Source organism: Chrysemys picta, chromosome 2, assembly GCF_011386835.1.
Source record: "Chrysemys picta bellii isolate R12L10 chromosome 2, ASM1138683v2, whole genome shotgun sequence".
Taxonomy (NCBI): Eukaryota; Metazoa; Chordata; order Testudines; family Emydidae; genus Chrysemys; species Chrysemys picta.
The window spans coordinates 290,999,338-291,019,699 of NC_088792.1; the positions used below are offsets into that span (position 1 = coordinate 290,999,338).

At 45.8% G+C, this 20,362-nt stretch overlaps 1 protein-coding gene across 11 annotated transcripts in view; it reads right to left on the minus strand.

The window, feature by feature from the left end:
* Positions 1–20,362, minus strand: part of IQANK1 (IQ motif and ankyrin repeat containing 1) — a 142,224-nt gene that overhangs the window by 54,621 nt on the left and 67,241 nt on the right. For 10 of the 11 annotated variants that reach the window (XM_065582359.1, XM_042861278.2, XM_005311629.5 and 7 more), the window contains 4 exons: positions 4,517–4,625; positions 3,305–3,401; positions 1,775–1,909; positions 1,216–1,344 (listed from right to left, as the gene is read on the minus strand). In XM_065582359.1, the coding sequence (XP_065438431.1) occupies positions 1,216–1,344; positions 1,775–1,909; positions 3,305–3,401; positions 4,517–4,625 (470 nt within the window). The remainder of the gene's footprint in view (positions 1–1,215; positions 1,345–1,774; positions 1,910–3,304; positions 3,402–4,516; positions 4,626–20,362) is intronic. The other variant, XM_065582360.1, reaches the window with a different exon arrangement.

The window sequence follows — 20,362 nt, forward strand, 5'->3', positions numbered from 1 at the left end:
AAATGTGTTAGGTTATCTTTCATTTTAGCTTGTGAATTTTCCTATGCTACAGAGGTAGTTTTATTCCTGTTTTTGTAATTGTGAAGCTGAGCCAGAGTGGAATCCTCTGTGTTTTAAATCTTTTTATTTACCCTGTAAAGTTACCTTCCATCCTGATTTTGCAGGTGTGATTCTTTTACTTTTTTCTTTTTAAATAAGGTTCTTCTTTTAAGAACCTGATTGATTTTCAGTGTCCTGAAGACAGAGGGTCTGGTCTGTACTCGCATTGCTAATACAATTAGTTGGTATATTATTCTCAAGCCTCCCCAGGAAAGGGGGTGAAGGGGCTTGGAGGGATATTTTGGGGGGATAGGGATTCCAAGTGACCCTTCCCTGAAATTTAATGTAAATCACTTGGTGGTGGCAGCAATACCGTCCAAGGACAAGGAAAGGAATTTGTCCCTTGGGGAAGTTATTAACCTAAGCTGGTAGAATATAAACTTAGGGGGTCTTTCATGCGGGTCCACACATCTGTACCCCAGAGTTCAGAGTGTGTGTGGGGGGAACCCTGACAGGGAAGCTGGTGGTTTTGATACTCAAGAGACATGGCAGAGGTTTGAACTTATGATTACAAGATAGCCCATTTACTGGATGTCTCTGTTACAGTGACAAAACAGTTAACAAAGCTGACATTTTAAAAGTCATTGTTAGGTTTCAGAGTCAAAGGCAGCCTTGATTGAATAGTGCAGTTCATACACCTGATTGGGCATCAAGAGAGGCATTTGCAGAAAACTTTACTTAGGGTGCAGGAATTTCTCAAACCCTACCCTGGACTGTTACGGGCCAGTGTTGGGGTGGTTGAGGTGACAGTCTCATCCCTGGGCTTGAAAAGGATAAATATTCCGACAATCTTTTGGCCTTTCCCCAGAATTATAAGGGGAGAAGGCCGAATGGCTGGAGGTGCCAGTCCCTCACCCCTAGGTATCTACAGCTAGATACTTATTTGGCCCTGGCCCTCATAACATTAGTATCTGAGAATGGTGGGAAATAGGGGTCTGGGGTAGAGGTACTCAGCCTTCTCCCTGGCTTCCCAGGCTGGGAGGGGATAGGGCTGATATGGGGTGTAGGAATATGCCATTCCCTTGGCCCCAGTCTGGGAGAGAATAGGGTTTGGTTGGAAGAGGTGCCATTTCTCCATTGAAGATCATAGGGTTTACCATACCCACAAATTCTTACCTTTCATTCTGCAGTATCTGCTTGCTCAGAATTGCCTCTGCCAGTCCAGACTCTATTCCCTCCAACTGCCTCTTCACGGCATCAAACATGTTCACTTCCATCATGTCAAACACCACTGGCTTGCCATACCTAAGGACAGAGGTCTGAATGGTTGATCATATGTACTACAGGACAGTCCAAGGTCCTTGGTACAAAAGATAGACAAAACAATCTCTCTCTCTCTTAATAATGATGGGTCTCAACCATTACATGTATGGGCAGCCTTCCCTTTAGCACAATGTGGGAAGGGAACTGGGGAGAAAAGGCCCCTCACTCAGCCAGCAGTCCCTTTCACGAATAAAGACCAGAAGTGCTAACTGTGAAGGAAGTGCAGCTACTGGAAGTGCAGAGTTGGCAGAGGGTATCAAAAAGCAACTCACTCCCTCACAGCCATAGGCACTACCAGCTAATGGTTTATTCATCCAGCTCACTATGCGCACTCAGATTACCAGGAACACCAACCTATGCTGTGTCCAAGCCTGTCATCCTGCCCTCCCATTCCTGGTACTCTGCCACCTACCGGAGGGCTCCCAGCAAGGCCAGTCGAATGGTCTCTATGTTCATATCGTTTGGGTTCAGTGTATTCAAGTAATTTGTGTCTCGATACCGCAGGAAAGTTGCAGCCTGCCCAGATGGATCAATGATTAATGGCCATCTGTATGTGAAGATGAGACAGACACCCATCATTAGTGGGGACAGGGAACTAAGCATCTGAACTAGAGCTGAAAGACCTAATACCAAAACCCAGTACAACCAGCAAATATTCCCCCCACCTGCTGGAGAACTAGCAACAACCAGACACTTCCTCCAGCCCTCCATGTAGGATCCCGGTGTTACCCCGGAATTTGACATTCCTGCATGTAGCCCAGAACCTGACAGTACTGCAGTAAGCAATTTTGTATGTTCAGCCACTGCCAGTTGAAAACCAAACATCACATAGCTAGGAATAATCTTAGGCCTTTGCGAGACAAGGTCAGACAGCTGCATACTTGCTGTTTGTTAATCAGAATGGGAAGATGGGACAGAAAGTTATGGAAGAAAATGAGTGACAAGCGACCTTGGTTTTAAGTGCCCCTGACGTATTGTTGTTATGGCTGGAAATATTAGAAATGTTTTGAGGTAATAAATAGTTTGCTGAAATTAGGAGAATTGGTGACCCAGTAGAGATTATGATGCTGACCCACTAGGGGAGTCACTATAGGTTATGTGCTTTGTTAGAGATAGCTATAAAAGATTAGGTAAAAATAAATACCCCTGAGCAGTCCAAGGGACTTTCCTTTGGACAAGGAGATGACATCTAAACTCCCTGTCAGCTGGACAGAAAGAGGGCCCCTGGAAGCCTGGCTGGTGGTCACTTGAAACCATCTCAGACTGTGGGTAACTATATCTGGGATGTCTTAAACCTATTGCGTGTGTGCGCTTAATATCTAATAAATAGTAGTTTTAGATAAGAGCACGCTTGCTTGTATCAATCATTTATCAGACGGAAGCGCTGTGTTCCCATTGATTTATTCCTGACACCGCCTGGAGAGAAACAGTTACGTTATCCCTGCTTTGGGTTCTGAGAAACCCCAGGTAACACTGGTGGCACCAAGGAGATGATCCCTCCTTAAAAATCTTCTTCTTATGTGATTCCTAGAAGTGAGTCTAAAATAAAGCCTCTCCATATGTCTCATCCCTCCTTTGGGTTTCCCTCTTCTCCATTTTTCTCTCTTTCTTTAAGTTGTAAGGTGATCAGGGAATACAATAATTTTGTGTCTTGTACCAAAGCTGAGCAGATTTCATGCATTTAACAAATAAATAATAGAATTATTAATACCAACAATAAAAGGGCCTTCTTCACCACGGGATATAATGGTACTAGTCCAAAAGCCCACTACATCAGGGCTGCTTAATGGCAAGAGGCGTATCAATACGTTAGGTCAGCCCCTTTGCGAAGGCTCTCTTCCTTGGTGTTGAGGGAGGCAGCATTATTGTGAAGATATTTCTGCTGGATACAAACATGACAGCAAGGGCAATATCTGTATGACCATTGTCTTTTCTAACTCACCGTCCATCTGAATGGATTTTGCCTCCCACATCCTTCAATAGCACATCATCAAGCTCTTGTACGGAGCACTTCACCCCTTGGAATTCATCCCCCACCCCTAGTAAAGGATAGAGAAAGCACTGAATAGCATTATCTATTCTACACAAAACACAGCAAGAACATTAATGTTGAATGGTTAAGTACTTCCAAGGAAAGTGGCGCAAGGCCCTTCAGTAGAAACTATTATTGTTTTTTGTATTACCATGCTGCCACTTCCCTTGGAAGATGAGTCCATAGCCTAATAACACTCACAGTCAGGAAAATTTCCCAGATATTAACCTAACTTCTCCCTTTCTTAATTTCATTCTATTGCTCTAGGTATACCTACTTGGACTACTCTAAACATTTCTTCTTCCTCCTTGGTGTTTATGGCCTTTGGAGATTTGAATCTTCATAGACACATAGATTATAAAGCCAGAAAAGAACATTGGAATAATCTAATCTGACTTTCTGTATAATACAGGCCATGGAACATCAGTCAGTAACTCTTGCATAAAGGCCAGTCATTTCTGTTCCGCATGTAGATACTTGTTGACTGTGATCAAATCCGCTATTTGGTTTCTCATACTGGGATTTAAGGGCCTACATTGGATATTTGAGCTCAAATACAAGATTTAAGCACCAAATGTAGGTGACAAGGTTTGAAAATATGCTTAGGACTATAAAAGACATAACAACAAAGTTGTATTGTATCCTCCACCCCAGACAAAGTCTCTCGTGGGCCAGAGGCTGCTCACAAGCAAGGTCTCTCCAGCAACACATCTGAGGTCAGATAGGGCAGAGCAGCACTGACTGCATTTCAGTTCCCTCTTAACCACCCATAGTAGTGAGATAGAACTCAACACTATCTGTCCACTGTCTCTATGTTTACCATCATTTTTTCTAACAGTTTTAGTCTTAATAATTAATATAGTTAGTTTATGAAGTGTCTTGTACCCAGCTGGCAGGATCTTGGGGTTCTTTTTGTTCTGACTAGTGGCTCATTGTAGAGAAACTTTCCTACCTAGTTAAAAGATTTCAATCTCAGATTCGTGGAGCACGTGCACACCATGAGTAGGATCCATATGAACAAAGACTCAAAGAACTATAGATGCACCTGGGTCCTGATCAAGAACCTCCCTCTTCCCCCAATTTAACTCTATCAAGCAGTTCATGACCAAGGCCTAAACCTACCTTCCTGAGTCTGTTCTCGCAACCTAAGCCTGGCCAGGGACAGTTTCTCCTCTGCTTTCTCAGCGGCCAGACGTAGAGTCTCCACCAACTTCTCTGCATCACCAATTGCCTAAAGTAAGGAAATACATTAGGACAAGTTTCAGAATGGTAGTCGTGCTAGTCTGTATCAGCGAAAAGAACGAGGAGTCCTTGTGGCACTTTAGAGACTAACACATTTATTTGGGCATAAGCTTTCGTAGGCTAAAACCCACTTCATCGGATGCATGATAATAGCTCACCTTAATTGATGAGTCTCGTTATAGTTGGTATGGCAACACCCATTTTTTTATGTTCTCTGTGTATATATATCTTCCTACTGTATTTTCCACTGTATGCATCCTATGAAGTGGGTTTTGGCCCATGAAAGCTTATGCCCAAATAAATGTGTTAGTCTCTAAGGTGCCACAAGTACTCCTCGTTCTTTTTGCATTAGGACAAGTTTTTCATAGATTTTAAGGCCAAATGGGACTATTGGATCATTTAATCTGAACTCTTGTATAAAACAGGCCATAGAATTTCATTCCAGTATCAATCTCACCAATACTGTATACAGAAATAAAATCACCACCCCACTTTTACTCACTACTTCCCTATACACCTAAGGATCGCATTAGACCCTTTTGCCACAGCATCACACTGGGAGCCCATGTTCAGTTAAATCCTTTTCAGAGTCACTGATTTCGGGGATACAATCCCCCATTCTGTAATAGGGGCTGTTTTCTTTGTTTCTAGAGATATGACCTTCCATTTGTCTTTGTTATAACATTTTGTTTGAATGGGCCCAGTTTACCTAGCAATCCACTTCACTCCATAGGACTATCCTGTCCTTGTCATTTTTTATCACTCTACTAATCTTTGTATCATCCACAAATCAAATCAGTATTATTGGTAGTCCATCTCTGGTGATGACGACGATATTGTCGTAGTTCTCAAATATGGCTACGCATATGACTCCGAATCCTGATGCACAGAGTCAACCGCACTGAGGGCATGGGAAGTCTGTATCTATGACGTTTGATTATGCAGCTCTGTGGTGCCTTTCACATGCAGCCTGGAGATAATTTCATGATTCTTCAGATTATCTTTGAAGTGCTTATACGGACAACCCTTCTTTCTTTTGCCCTGACTCAGCTCCCCAAACAAGATCTGTTTTGGGAGACAGTGGTCTTCCATTCTGGTGACATGCCTGGTCCACCTAAGTTATGTTCTCAATAAAATTTCCTCAATGCTGGTTGTGTTTGCTCTCTCAAGGACTTTAATATTCCTGCCAGCAAATGCTCATTATTGAACGGAGGGAGCGCATGTGAAATTGCTCAAGCTGTTTAATGTGACGTCTATAAAGAGTCCACATCTCAGATTCATACAGGAGAGATGTTAGAACCACTGCACTGTAGATCTTCAATTTGGTGGAGAAACAGATGTTGTGTTGGTTAAGAACTTTTGTTCGAAGTCGACCAAGGGCCTGGCTGGCTTTACTAATTCTGGAGGAGATTTCCTTATCAAGGGAACCGACATTTGAGATGGTACTGCTCAAATACTTGAATTGATCCACATTTTTCAACTGTATGCCATGGATGAAGATGGCTGGCACTGGAGCATTGGAATGAGGTGCTGGCTGGAACAAGATTTCTGTCTTCCCGAGACTGATGGTGAGGCTAAAGAGCTAGGCTGCTTCAGAAAATCTATCAACAATGACCTGATGTCTATGAGCCATCAAGGCGCAGTCATCTGCAAAAAGTACCTCAAGAAGAAGCCTCTCCAGCATCTTGGTCTTAGCATTGAGTCTTCGAAGATCAACGAGGGAGCCATCGAGTAGGTAGCAGATGTATATCCCCTGATCCAAGTCCCTTGTTGCATGGCTGAGAACACAAGCAAAGAACAAATTGAACAGCACTGGAGCAAGTACACAGCCTTGCTTCACTCCATTTGAGATTTCAAATGCATCGGAAAAGTCACCACTGGTGAGTACTTGCACTGTCATATGGTCATGGAACAGACGGATGATTTGTATGCACTTTCTTGGGCAGTCCAGTTTGTGTAGAATAGCCCATAGGCCCATAGACCCTCTCTGTTGACCGGTTTCAGAGTAGCAGCCGTGTTAGTCTGTATCCGCAAAAAGAAGAACAGGAGTACTTGTGGCACTTTAGAGACTAACAAATTTATTAGAGCATAAGCTTTCGTGGACTACAGCCCACTTCTTCGGATGCATATCCGAAGAAGTGGGCTGTAGTCCACGAAAGCTTATGCTCTAATAAATTTGTTAGTCTCTAAAGTGCCACAAGTACTCCTGTTCTTCTTTTTTCTCTGTTGACCGTATCAAAAGCTTTGGTCAAATCTATGAAAACTGCATACAGATCCATGTTCTGCTCTAGACATTTTTCCTGGACCTGCCTTACAAAAAAGATTATGTCCATAGTACTATGACCTGGTCTGAAACCATGCTGCGCTTCTGGCAGATTCTCCTCAGATATGTTTGCAATGAGTCTGTTCAGTAGAATGAGAGCTAAATCTGTGCTGGGGCCAAAGAAAAGGGAACACTAGGATTGGTTTGATGAGAACAACAAGGACATCTCCAAACTCCTGTGACAAGCAGAAAGCATTTGTTGAATGGCAGAATGAATTCACTTCCATCTCAAAGAAAGATAGGTTTAAGTACCTACAGAGCAAGGCCCAGTCTGAACTAAGGAGAATGCAGGATGAGTGATGAGAGAGGAAAGCTGCAGAAGTCCAGCAGTACACAGATACAAACAACGCAAAGATGTTCTTTGACTCGCTCAAAGCAGTCTACGGACCATCTAAATCTGGCACAGCCCCCTTAAAGTCGACAGATGGCACAACCCTCATCAAAGACAAGGAGGGAATCATACAGAGATGGGCTGAATACTTCAGTACTCTATTCAATAGACCATCCACAGTCGATCGGTGTGTCCTTGACCGTTTACCTGAGAAACCTATCAGAGAGGATCTCGATCTCCCTCTATCGGTTGAGGACGTTATAAAAGCCATCAAACAACTGAACTCTGGCAAAGCATCTGGAAAGGATGGTATTCCAGCAGAACTGTATAAAGGAGCAGGCCCAAAGGCTATCAAGAAATTTCATGACATCCTGAGTAGCATTTGGGAAGAAGAAGAAATGCCACAAGACATTGGCCAAAGATGCTATTATTGTATCACTGTTCAAAAACAAAGGCAGCAAAGCCGACTGCGGAAACTACAGAGGTACTACTCTCCTCTGTACAGCAGGCAAAATATTAGCTCACATTCTACTGAAATCAGTAGTGATTTTACAATTACTTCCAGATCATTGTCAAAAATACTGAATAGCATCAGGCCTAGTGCTAATCCCTGCAGAACCTGCTAAAACACTCCCATTCAATGATGATTCCTCACTGAAAACTACTTTTTGCGATCTGTCAGTTACCCAGTTCTTAATTCATGTGTGCTTTATTGATATTGTATAGGCCCTAAGTATATTACATCTATGTACTTATGTTTATCAACCAACATTTTAACCTCCAATTAAATGATATTAGGTTTTTCTGACAAGACCTAATTTGTTTGCCCTTTTAGAATATTGACACAATACAGGCACTCCTTCAGTCTTATAGAATTTCTCCAGTATTACAACTAGTGGAGGGTGTGCCTGTACTGCACTGTACCCCCAATTAACAATCATAGCCCTGGTCTACACTACGAGTTTAGGTCGAATTTAGCAGTATTAGATTGATTTAACCCTGCACCCGTCCACACGACGAAGCCATTTTTGTCAACTTAAAGGGCTCTTAAATTCGATTACGGTATTCCTCCCCGACGAGGGGATTAGCGCTGAAATCGACCTTGCTGGGTCGAATTTGGGGTAGTGTGGATGCATTTCGATGGTATTGGCCTCCGGGAGCTATCCCAGAGTGCTCCACTGTGACCGCTCTGGACAGCACTCTCAACTCCGAGGCACTGGCCAGGTAGACAGGAAAAGCCCCGCGAACTTTTGAATTTCATTTCCTGTTTGGCCAGCGTGGAGAGCTGATCAGCACAGGTGACCAAGCAGAGCTCATCAGCACAGGTGACCATGCAGTCCCAGAATTGCAAAAAAGCTCCAGCATGGACTAAACGGGAGGTACTGGATCTGATCACTGTATGGGGAGACGAATCCGTGCTATCCAAACTCGGTTCCAAAAGACGAAATGCCGGAATATTTTAAAAAATCTCCAAGGGCATGAAGGACAGAGGTTATAACAGGGACCTGCAGTAGTGCCGCGTGAAACTTAAGGAGCTCAAGTAAGCTTACCAAAGAACCAGAGAGGCAAACGGCCGCTCCGGGTCAGAGCCCCAGACATGCCACTTCTATGATGAGCTGCATGCCATTCTAGGGGGTGCTCCTACAACTACCCCAGCCCTGTGCGTGGACTCCATCAATGGATTCTCATGCAACAGGGATGCGGATTTTGGGGACGAGGAGGAGGACATTGAAGATAGCGCACAGCATGCAAGCGGAGAAAACATTTTCCCTGACAGCCAGGAACTGTTTATCACCCTGGACCCAGTACCCTCCCAACCCACCCAAGGTGGGCTCATGGACCTTGAAGGCGGAGAAGGGACCTCTGGTGAGTGTACCTTTGTAAATATTGTACATGGTTTAAAAGCAAGTGTGTTTAATGATTAATTTGCCTTGAAGACTTGGGATGCATTCGCGGCCAGTACAGCTACTGGAAAAGTCTGTAAATGTGTATGGGGATGGAGCGTAAATCCTCCACGGACATCTCAATGAAGCTCTACTGGGTGTATTCCCAAAGCCTTTGCAAAAGGTTTCTGGGGAGGGCTGCCTTATTCCGTGCGCCATGGTAGGACACTTTACCACGCCAGGCCAATAGCACATAGTCTGGAATCATTGCATAACAAAGCATGGCAGTGTATGGTCCAGGTATTTGCTGATATTCAAGCAACATCCATTCTTTATCTCTCTGTGTTATCCTCAGGAAAGAGATATCATTCATGGTCATCTGGTTGAAACAGGGGAATTTTATTAAGGGGATATTCAGAGGTGGCTGTTCCTCCTGGGCTGTTTGCCTACGGCTGAACAGAAATCATCCCCGCTGTGAGCCACGCGGTGGGGGAAGGGGTGAAGCGATCATCCCAGAGAATAGGGTGGGGTGGAGAGGGTTAGTTGGGTTTGTGCTGCACATTAACCCGAAAACCACAGCCCCTCCTTTTAAATGGCCAACCCATTTTAAATGGCCAACCCAACGGGTGCTTGGTATGGGACATGAGGGTGCTGCTGTTTGAAACCATTCCCACATGTTATGAAGGTTAAAGAAGCCAAAAGACTGTGGCTTACCATGTCTGCCTGCAAGCTGAATTCTGTTGCCTGCCGGCCCTGCGTTTGTGATCTCTCACACCAAACCGGCAGGCCCTCAATACAAGAGGCAAAATGCAACCTTGTAAAGAAAGCACACGTGCTATGTAATGTTAACAGCTTGGTTCACCGTGAAAGAGTCTACCCATTGTTCTCTAAAATGTATCTTTTTAAATACTAGTCTCCCTTTTTTTCCTCCCACAGCTGCAAATGTTTCAACGCTCCCCATATCATCTCCGTCCCAGAGGCTAGCGAAGATTAGAAGGCGAAAAAAAACACACTCACGATGAAATGTTCTCTGAGCTCATGCAGTCCTCCCACACTGAAAGAGCCCAGCAGAATGCGTGGAGGCAAACAATGTCAAAGTGCAGGAAAGCACAAAATGAACGCAAGGACAGGTGGTGTCAGCGTGATGAAAGGAGGCAGGAAGCAATGCTCAGGCTACTGGAGGATCAAACTGATATTCTCTGGCGTATTGCTGAGGTGCAGGAAAGGCAGCAGGAGCACAGACCGCCGCTGCAACCTCTGTGTAACCAACCGCCCTCCACCCCAAGTTCCATATCCTCCTCACCCAGACACCCAAACACTCCACCCCAGAGGACTGTCCAAGCAACAGAAGGCTGGCATTCAATGAGTTTTGAAGTGCAGTGTGGCCTTGTCCTTCCCTCCTCCCCCACCCCTCCCAAGCTACCTTGGCAGTTATCCCCCCATTTGTGTGACGAAGTAATAAAGAATGCATGAATTTGAAACAATAATGACTTTATTGCCTCTGCAAGTGGTGATCAAAGGGGGGAGGGGAGGGCGGTTGGCTTACAGGGAAGTAGAGTGAACCAAGGGGGCAGGTTTTCATCAAGGATAAAGAAACAGAACTTTCACCCCGTAGCCTGGCCAGTCATGAAACTGGTTTTCAAAGCTTCTCTGATGCGCAGCGCACCCTGCTGTGCTCTTCTAATCGCCCTGGTGTCTGGCTGTGCGTAATCAAGCGATTTGCCTCAACCTCCCACCCCGCCATAAACATCTCCCCCTTACTCTCACAGATATTGTGGAGCACACAGCAAGCAGTAATAACGATAGGAATATTGGTTTCGCCGAGGTCTAATCGAGTCAGTAAACTGCAACAGCATGCTTTTAAATGTCCAAATGTGCATCTACCACTATTCTGCACTTGCTCAGTCTATAGTTGAACAGCTCTTGACTACTGTCCAGGGTGCCTGTGAATGGCTTCATGAGCCAAGGCATTAAGGGGTAGGTAGGGTCCCCAAGGATAACTATAGGCATTTCAACATCCCCAACAGTTATTTTCTGGTCTGGAAAGTAAGTCCCTTCCTGCAGCAGTTCACACAAAACAGAGTTTCTAAAGCTGCAAGCGTCATGTACCTTTCCCGGCCATCCCACGTTGATGTTGGTGAAACGTCCCTTGTGATCCACCAGTTTTTGCAGCACCATTGAAAAGTACCCCTTGCGGTTTATGTACTGGCTGCCTTGGTGCTCCGGTCCCAAGATAGGGATATGCGTTCCGTCTATCGCCCCACCACAGTTAGGGAATCCCATTGCAGCAAAGCCATCCACTATGACCTGCACATTTCCCAGAGTCACTACCCTTGATAGCAGCAGCTCAGTGATCGCACAGGCTACTTGGATCACAGCAGCCCCCACAGTAGATTTGTCCACTTCAAATTGATTCCCAATTGACTCGTAGCTGTCTGGCGTTGCAAGCTTCCAGAGGGCTATCGCCATTCGCTTCTCAACTGTGAGGGCTGCTCTCATCTTGGTATTCTTGCGCTTGAGAGCAGGGGAAAGCAAATCACAAAGTTCCATGAAAGTGCCCTTACGCATGCAAAAGTTTCGCAGCCACTGGGAATCAGCCCAGACCTGCAACACTATGTGGTCCCACCAGTCTGTGCTTGTTTCCTGGGCCCAGAATCGGCATTCCCCGGCATGAACCTGCCCCATTACCACCATGATGTCCAAATTGCCAGGGCCCATGCTTTGAGAGAAGTCTGTGTCCATGTCCTCATCACTCTCGTCACCACACTGCCGTCGCCTCCTTGCCTCCTTTTGCAGGTTCTGGTGCTGCATACACTGCAGGATAATGCACGTGGTATTTACAGTGCTCATAACTGCCGCGGTGATCTGAGCGGGCTCCATGCTTGCCATGGTATGGCGTCTGCGCGGAAAAAAGGTGCAAAATGATTCTCAGCCATTGCTCTCAGTGAGGGAGGGGCGACTGATGACGTGGCTTACAGGGTTGGCTTACAGGGAATTAAAATCAACAAAGGGGGTGGGTTTTCATCAAGGAGAAACACACACAACTGTCACACCGAAGCCTGGTCAGTCATGAAACCGGTTTTCAAAGCCTCTGTGATGCGCAGCGCGCCTTGCTGTGCTCTTCTAATCACAAACAGCCTAGTCAACAAACAGCGCCAGCGAGCTTTTAAACGTCCAAAGGCACATTCTACCATGATTCTGCACTTGCTCAGCTTATAGTTGAACTGCTCCTTACTACTGTCCAGGCTTCATGAGCTATGGGAGCAAGGGGTAGGCTGGGGTTGGTGCGACCGCGCGGTGCTGCCAGCTGGGAGAGCAGCCTGAGGCAAAAGCCTCCAGCTCACATGAGGCAGGACTGAATCTCCATTAGTTGAAACTTAAAAAAGAGAATGACCTGGAGTCACTCCCATTTATGTCCAGGTGCCCCCAACCGACTTCACCGAGGCCAGCCAGGAGCACCCATGTCTGCCCAGGTGCCCCTGACCGATCTCACCGAGGTCGGCCAGGCGCAACCAGGAGACAGCAGCAGATGGTACAATACAGCTGCTAACTGTCTTTGCTAACTTGCAAAGGGAAGGAGCTGCTGCTGTGTAGCAATGCAGTACCGCATCTGTCAGCAGCACCCAAGAGACGTACGGTGACAGTGAGCTGAGCGGGCTCCATGCTTGCCGTGGTATGGCATCTGCACGGGTAACCCAGGAGAAAAGGTGAGAAACGATTTTTTGATGTTGCTTTCACGGAGGGAGGAAGGGAGGCCCGACGACATGTACCAGAACCACCCACGACAATGTTTTTGCCCCATCAGGCATTGGGAGCTCAACTCAGAATTCCAATGGGCAGCAGAGACTGCGGGAACTGTGGGATAGCTACCACATTGCAACGCTCCGAAAATTGATGCTAGCCTCGGTACTGTGGACGCACTCCGCCGACTTAATGCACTTAGTGGGGACACACACAATTGACTGTATCAAATCGATTTCTAAAAAATCGACTTCTATTAAATCGACTTAATTTCATACGGTAGACATACCCATAGATTCATAGAGTTTAAGCCCAGAAGGAACCACCAAATTATCTACAGTAGAACCTCAGAGTTACAAACACCTTGGGAATGGAGGTTGTGCATAACTCTGAAATGTTTGTAACTATGAACAAAACTTTTTGGTTGTTCTTTCAAAAGTTTATAACTGAACATTGATTTAATACAGCTTTAAAACTTTACTATGCCATAAAATGCTGCTTTTAACCATCTTAATTTAATTTAAATGCATCAAGTACAGAAAGTTTCCTTACCTTGTCAAATCTTTTTTTAAACTTTCCCTTTATTTTTTAGTAGTTTATGTTTAACACAGTACTGTACTGTATTTGACTTTTTTGTGTGTGTCTCTGCTGCTGCCTGATTGCCTGCTTTCGGTTCCAAATGAGGAGTGTGGTTGACCAGTAAGTCATAACTCGGGTGTTTGTAACTAAGGCTTGGTCTACACTAAACCCCCAAATCGAACTAAGGTACGCAACTTCAGCTACGTGAATAACGTAGCTGAAGTCGACGTACCTTAGTTCGAACTTACCGCGGTCCAGACCCGGCAGGCAAGCTCCCCCGTCGACTCCGCGTACTCCTCGCAGCGAGCAGGATTACCGGAGTCGACGGGGAGCACTTCTGAGTTCGATTTATCGCGTCCAGACAAGACGCGATAAATCGAACCCAGAAGTTCGATTGCCTGCCGCCGAACCAGCGCGGTAAGTATAGACAAGCCCTGAGGTTGTACTGTAGACTGATCTGTATGTCACAGGTCACCAACACCACAAGAATGAATTGAAAGAGATTCCCTATCTGAACAACTACTAAATGGGTGGATCTCGGAAGGTCCTCCCTGACTATTAAACTATTACACTTGGGATAGTGAAAAACTCTTTGATGTCTCCAAAGCATTTGGATGCCATCTCTCCCTCTGACTCACACACAAAGGTCAAAAGTCTTTTCTCACCCTACAATAACTTTGTTTATAATAGGGTTGCTTCAACTACCCCAGAGCTGCTTGGGGTAGTTAATTTGCTATAATAGCTGCAGAAAAGGAGACTGAATTATCTGCTGCAATACTTGAGATGTGTTGTGAATACTGCAGAAGAACAGGTTCATTTGTCTTATTCTGTAGGTGTTTCATTAGAGTATGAACTTAGGGACTGCAATTTTTATCCTCACAAAGGTCATAAGTTTTTGTTTAAACATTGGTTAGATTTTCTCTATACCATTTCTCTGTGAAAATGCCATTCTGGATAGCCCAGAAAATAACTGAGATAGAGGTTTAATGACGATCTCCTGTAAGTCACATTATTACGGGTGGTCCCATCTGCATTTCCATTCTAACAATAGTGTCAAGAGGTTGGTGCTTTCCATTTCTTTCACACCACTACCTTGTCTGTATGTTCCCAAGCTTCATTTACATTCAGGAAGACCGGAATCACACTTTGCACATTCAGAGAACTGTGCCATTAAGCTCTATGGGACTAAAACTTTTCTGCAAGTGTCCCATTATGAGGCTGAGGCCAGGAAGTCAGTCCATCCTGCTCCAAAGATTGTCCAAGCATATCTGACCACATATCACAATTATGATAATGTGGCAGGGGTTCAACCCCATGTAACTGTCAGAATTCTCAGCCATGACAAAGGGAGCTTTCATAATCTTCACACTATGTTGTGTGACTGCTACCTTATGTGTTTTAGCAAAAATGTTTCCCTGATTGTGAGACTAGGTGCATGAGGTAATATCTTTTCTTGGACCACCTTCTGTTGGTGAGAGAGACTAGCTTTTGAGCTTCCTCACCAACAGAAGTTGGTCTAGTGAAAGCTATTACCTCACTTACCTTGTCTCTCTTGTATCCTGGAACCAACATGGCTACAACAATCCCTGATTGTGACTTAGTTTTGCGAAAGTGAGAGGTGAAGTCACTTTTGATTCACTCTTGACATGGCATCCAGAACTAATGCTCACTTGTCAGCTCTGCTGTCCTTGTTCATTTAGAACTCTTCAGCCCACCTTCCTATGGGGTTGTCCTGCTCAATGAACTCACACAAGTAGGAATATGCAGCTCCCACTTGAAGAAATTAAGGTTACTTATGTGTAACAGGAGTTCTTCAAGATAATCCTCTGTATATTCACACTCTTCATTCCCCTTCTCCATTTCTTTAGAGTCTTAGGTTAGGAATTCCCAAATTAACTGATGGAACTGAAGTGCAGTTGTGGCAACTCCCCCTTTTATATGCTCAGAAATCTTCAGGATGGGTGGAGGTGGGGAGGGGTGAGCAGACCCAATGCATACGGACATTCAGAAGATTCTGGTGCCTTCTGGAAAGACACCTTGATTGTACAAATGGGAATATCCAGATGCTCCTCTCAAAAAGCTCCATAACCTTCATTTGCTCACCTGTAACTGGAGTTCGAGGTGAACCCTGCATATTCCCACTCATTGGATGTGCTGAAAGTACAGTCTGGATCAGTAAAAGCCTTCAGAAAGCAATGCCTATTGCAGCACCCTCATGCCCCCAGCTCCCCTCCTTCACAGCTCCAAATGTTTGGAGCACAAAAGATAGTCTGACACAACAACTGTCTCAGTTCTTTCTAACACCCCCCTCAAAGCCCTGGGGGGCTGCAGCAGGGTCCCCATTCCCCTTCCAGGAAGGCTCCTGGAGCTCTTCCCCCTGCCTCTGGCTGCAGGAGGAGGCGCAGAGGAGCCAACCTGTTGTTCACAGGAGGGAAGAGGGAAAGGGAGGGCGATTGAGCTTTGATTGATTGCTCTGCCCTTGGAGGAAGCGGGGCAGTGAGGCAAATAGCCAATCAGAAGGCAGCTTTCCCCCCTGTCCTTCCTCCTCCCCCTGCCACCACTCCGCAGGACTCAAATTTGCTAGCTTAAGCTTGCTTTGGGGAATGGAATGTGACGCATGCATAATATTTGAAATACAGAATGTGATCCAGCTCAGCCACTAATTAAAATATAAGGGAAGGGTTTTTTGTTCACACATTTAGTTTTTCAAAAATTTCCACGGCACGCCTGTTCGGGCCCGACGACACCCCGGTTGGGAAACACTGATTAGAAACAAGCTGTATAATGACAGACTCAATGAGCTCTATCTATTTAGGTCAACAACGAGACTGTTAAGAGGCGATTTGATCATAGTATAATAAACAGAAATTGGATAATTTTGGGGGATGGAGACCTAAGCCCTGAGGTAAGTGGGGAAGTGGGATACCGGGAGGAAACACAAGGAGGAGAGTGCAACAGCAGAGGCCTCCTGATTCATACTGAGAAAGCAGGGCAATCACCTAGTTATCTTAGGTGCCTGTACACGAACACAAGAAGCCTGGGAAACAAGCAGGAAGAATTGGAAGTCCTGGCACAGTCAAGAAACTATGATGTGATTGGAATAACAGAGACTTGGTGGGGTAACTCACATGACTGGAGCACTGTCATGGATGGGTATAAACTGTTCAGGAAGGACAGGCAGGGGAGAAAAGGTGGAGGAGTTGCACTGTATGTAAGAGAGTGGTATGATTGCTCAGCGCTCCACTATGAAACTGGAGAAAACCCTGTTGAGTCTCTTTGGGTTAAGTTTAGAGGCGAGAGGAACAAGGGTGATGTCATGGTGGGCGTCTGCTATAGACCACCGGATCAGAAGGATGAGGTTCTCATGGAGGACTTCAATCACCCTGACATCTGCTGGGAGAGCAATACAGCAGTGCACAGACAATCCAGGAAGTTTTTGGAGAATGTTGTGGACAACTTCCTGGTGTAGGTGCTAGAGGAACCAATTAGGGGCTGTGCTCCTCTTGACCTGCTGTTCACAAAGAGGGAAGAATTGGTAGGGGAAGTAGAAGTGGGTGGCAACCTCGGCAGAAGTGACCGTGAGATGGTTGAGTTCAGGATCCTGACAAAAGGAAGAAAGGAGAGCAGCAGAATATGGACCCTGGACTTCAGAAAAGCAGAGTTTGACTTCCTTAGGGAACTGATGGGCAGGATCCCCTGGGAGGCTAATATGAGGGAGAAAGGAGTCCAGGAGAGCTGGCTGTATTTCAAAGAAGCCTTATTGAGGGTGCAGGAACAAACCATCCTGATGTGGAGAAAGAATAGAAAATATGGCAGGCGATCAGCTTGGCTTAACAGAGAAATCTTCGGTGAGCTTAAACTCAAAAAGGAAGCTTACAAGAAGTGGAAACTTGGACAGATGACTAGGGGGGAGTATAAAGATATTGCTCAAGCATGCAGAGGTGTAATCAGGAAGGCCAAAGCACAATTGGAGTTGCAGCTAGCAAGGAATGTGAAGGGTAACAAGAAGGGTTTCTACAGGTATGTTAGCAACAAGAAGGTCAGGGAAAGTGTGGGACCCTTACTGAATGGGGGAGGCAACTTAGTGACAGAGGATGTAGAAAAAGCTGACGTACTCAATGCTTTTTTTCCCTCGGTCTTCACAGACAAGGTCAGCTCCCAGACTGCTGCACTGGGCAGCACAGTATGGGGAGGAGGTGAGCAGCCCTCAGTGGTAAAAGAACAGGTTAAGGACTATTTAGAAAAGCTGGACATACATAAGTTCATGGGGCCATATGCATTGCATCTGAGGGTGCTCAGGGCGATCTGGGGAGGTCCCAGACGATTGGCAAAAGGCAAATATAGCGCCCATCTTTTAAAAAGTGAAGAAGGAGAATCCGGGGAACTACAGACCTGTCATAGAATCATAGAATATCAGGGTTGGAAGGGACCTCAGGAGGTCATCTAGTCCAACCCCCTGCTCAAAGCAGGACCAATTCCCAACTAAATCATCCCAGCCAGGGCTTTGTCAAGCCGGCCCTTAAAAACCTCCAAGGAAGGAGATTCCACCACCTCCCTAGGTAACGCATTCCAGTGCTTCACCACCCTCCCAGTGAAATAGTGTTTCCTAATATCCAACCTAGACCACTCCCACTGCAACTTGAGACCATTGCTCCTTGTTCTGTCATCTGCCACCACTGAGAACAGCCAAGCTCCATCCTCTTTGGAACCCCCCTTCAGGTAGTTGAAAGCAGCTATCAAATCCCCCATCATTCTTCTCTTCAGGAGACTAAACAATCCCAGTTCCCTCAGCCTCTCCTCATAAGTCATGTGCGCCAGACCCCTAATCATTTTTGTTGCCCTCCGATGGACTCTTTCCAATTTTTCCACATCCTTCTTGTAGTGTGGGGCCCAAAACTGGACACAGTACTCCAGAGGAGGCCTCACCAATGTCGAATAAAGGGGAACGATCACGTTCCTCGATCTGCTGGCAATGCCCCTACTTATACAGCCCAAAATGCCATTAGCCTTCTTGGCAACAAGAGCACACTGTTGACTCATATCCAGCTTCTCGTCCTAGGTCCTTTTCTGCAGAACTGCTACCTAGCCATTCGGTCCCTAGTCTGTAGCAGTGCATGGGATTCTTCCATCCTAAGTGCAGGACTCTGCACTTATCCTTGTTGAACCTCATTAGGTTTTTTCTGGCCCAATCCTCTAATTTGTCTAGGTCCCTCTGTATCCGATCCCTACCCTCTAGTGTATCTACCACGCCTTCCAGTTTAGTGTCATCTGCAAATTTGCTGAGAGTGCAGTCCACACCATCCTCCAGATCATTAATAAAGATATTAAACAAAACTGGCCCCAGGACCGACCCTTGGGGCACTCCGCTTGAAACCGGCTGCCAACTAGACATGGAGCCATGGATCACTACCCGTTGACCCCGACGATCTAGCCAGCTTTCTATCTACCTTACAGTCCATTCATCCAGCCCATACTTCTTTAACTTGGCGGCAAGAATACTGTGGGAGACCGTATCAAAAGCTTTGCTAAAGTCAAGGAATAACACATCCACTGCTTTCCCCTCATCCACAGACCCAGTTATCTCATCATAGAAGGCAATTAGGTTAGTCAGGCACGACTTCCCCTTGGTGAATCCATGCTGACTGTTCCTGATCACTTTCCTCTCCTCTAAGTGTTTCATAATTGATTCCTTGAGGAGCTGCTCCATGATTTTTCCAGGGACTGAGGTGAGGCTAACTGGACTGTAGTACCCTGGATCCTCCTTCTTCCCTTTTTTAAAGATGGGCACTACATTAGCCTTTTTCCAGTCATCCTGGACCTCCCCCGATTGCCAGGAGTTTTCAAAAATAATGGCCTATGGCTCTGCAATCTCATCCGCCAACTCCTTTAGCACCCTCGGATGCAGCACATCCAGCCCCATGGACTTGTGCACATCCAGTTTTTCTAAATAGTCCCGAACCAATTCTTTCTCCACAAAGGGCTGGTCACCTTCTCTCCATACTGTGCTGCCCAGTGCAGTCTCACCTCAGTCCCTGGAAAAATCATGGAACAAGCCCTCGAGGAATTCATTTTGAAGCACTTGGAGGAGAGGAAGGTGATCAGGAACAGTCAACGTGGATTCACCGAGGACAGGTCATGCCTGACCAACCAAATTGCCTTCTATAATGAGATAACTGGCTTTGTGGATATGGGGAAAGCGGTGGATGTGATATACCTTGACTTTAGCAAAACTTTTGATATGGTCTCCCACAGTATTCTTGCCAGCAAGTTAAAAAAAGTATAGATTGGATAAATGGACTATAAGGTGGATAGAAAGCTGGCTAGATCATTGGGCTCAGTGGGTAGTGGGCTTGATGTCTAGTTGGCTGCTGGTATCAACTGGAGTGCCATGTGGTCTGTCCTGGGGCTGGTTTTGTTCAACATCTTCGTTAATGATTTGGATGATGGGATGTATTGTACCCTCAGCAAGTTTGCCGATGACACTAAACTGGGAGGAGTGGTAGATACACTGGAGCGTAGGGATAGGGTCTAGAGTGACCTAGACAAATTGGAGGATTGGGACAAAAGAAATCTGATGAGGCTCGACAAGGACAAGTGCAGAGTCCTGCACTTAGGACGGAAGAATCCCATACACTGCTACAGGCTGGGGACTAACTGGCTAAGTGGCAGTTCTGTAGAAAAGGACCTGGGGATTACAGTGGACAAGAAGGTGGATATGAGTCAACAGTGTGCCCTTGTTGCCAAGAAGACTAACAGCATATTGGGCTGCATTAGTAGGAGCATTGCCAGCAGATCAAGGGAAGTGATTATTCCCCTCTATTCGGCACTGGTGAGGCCACATCTGGAGTATTGCGTCCAGTTTTGGGGCC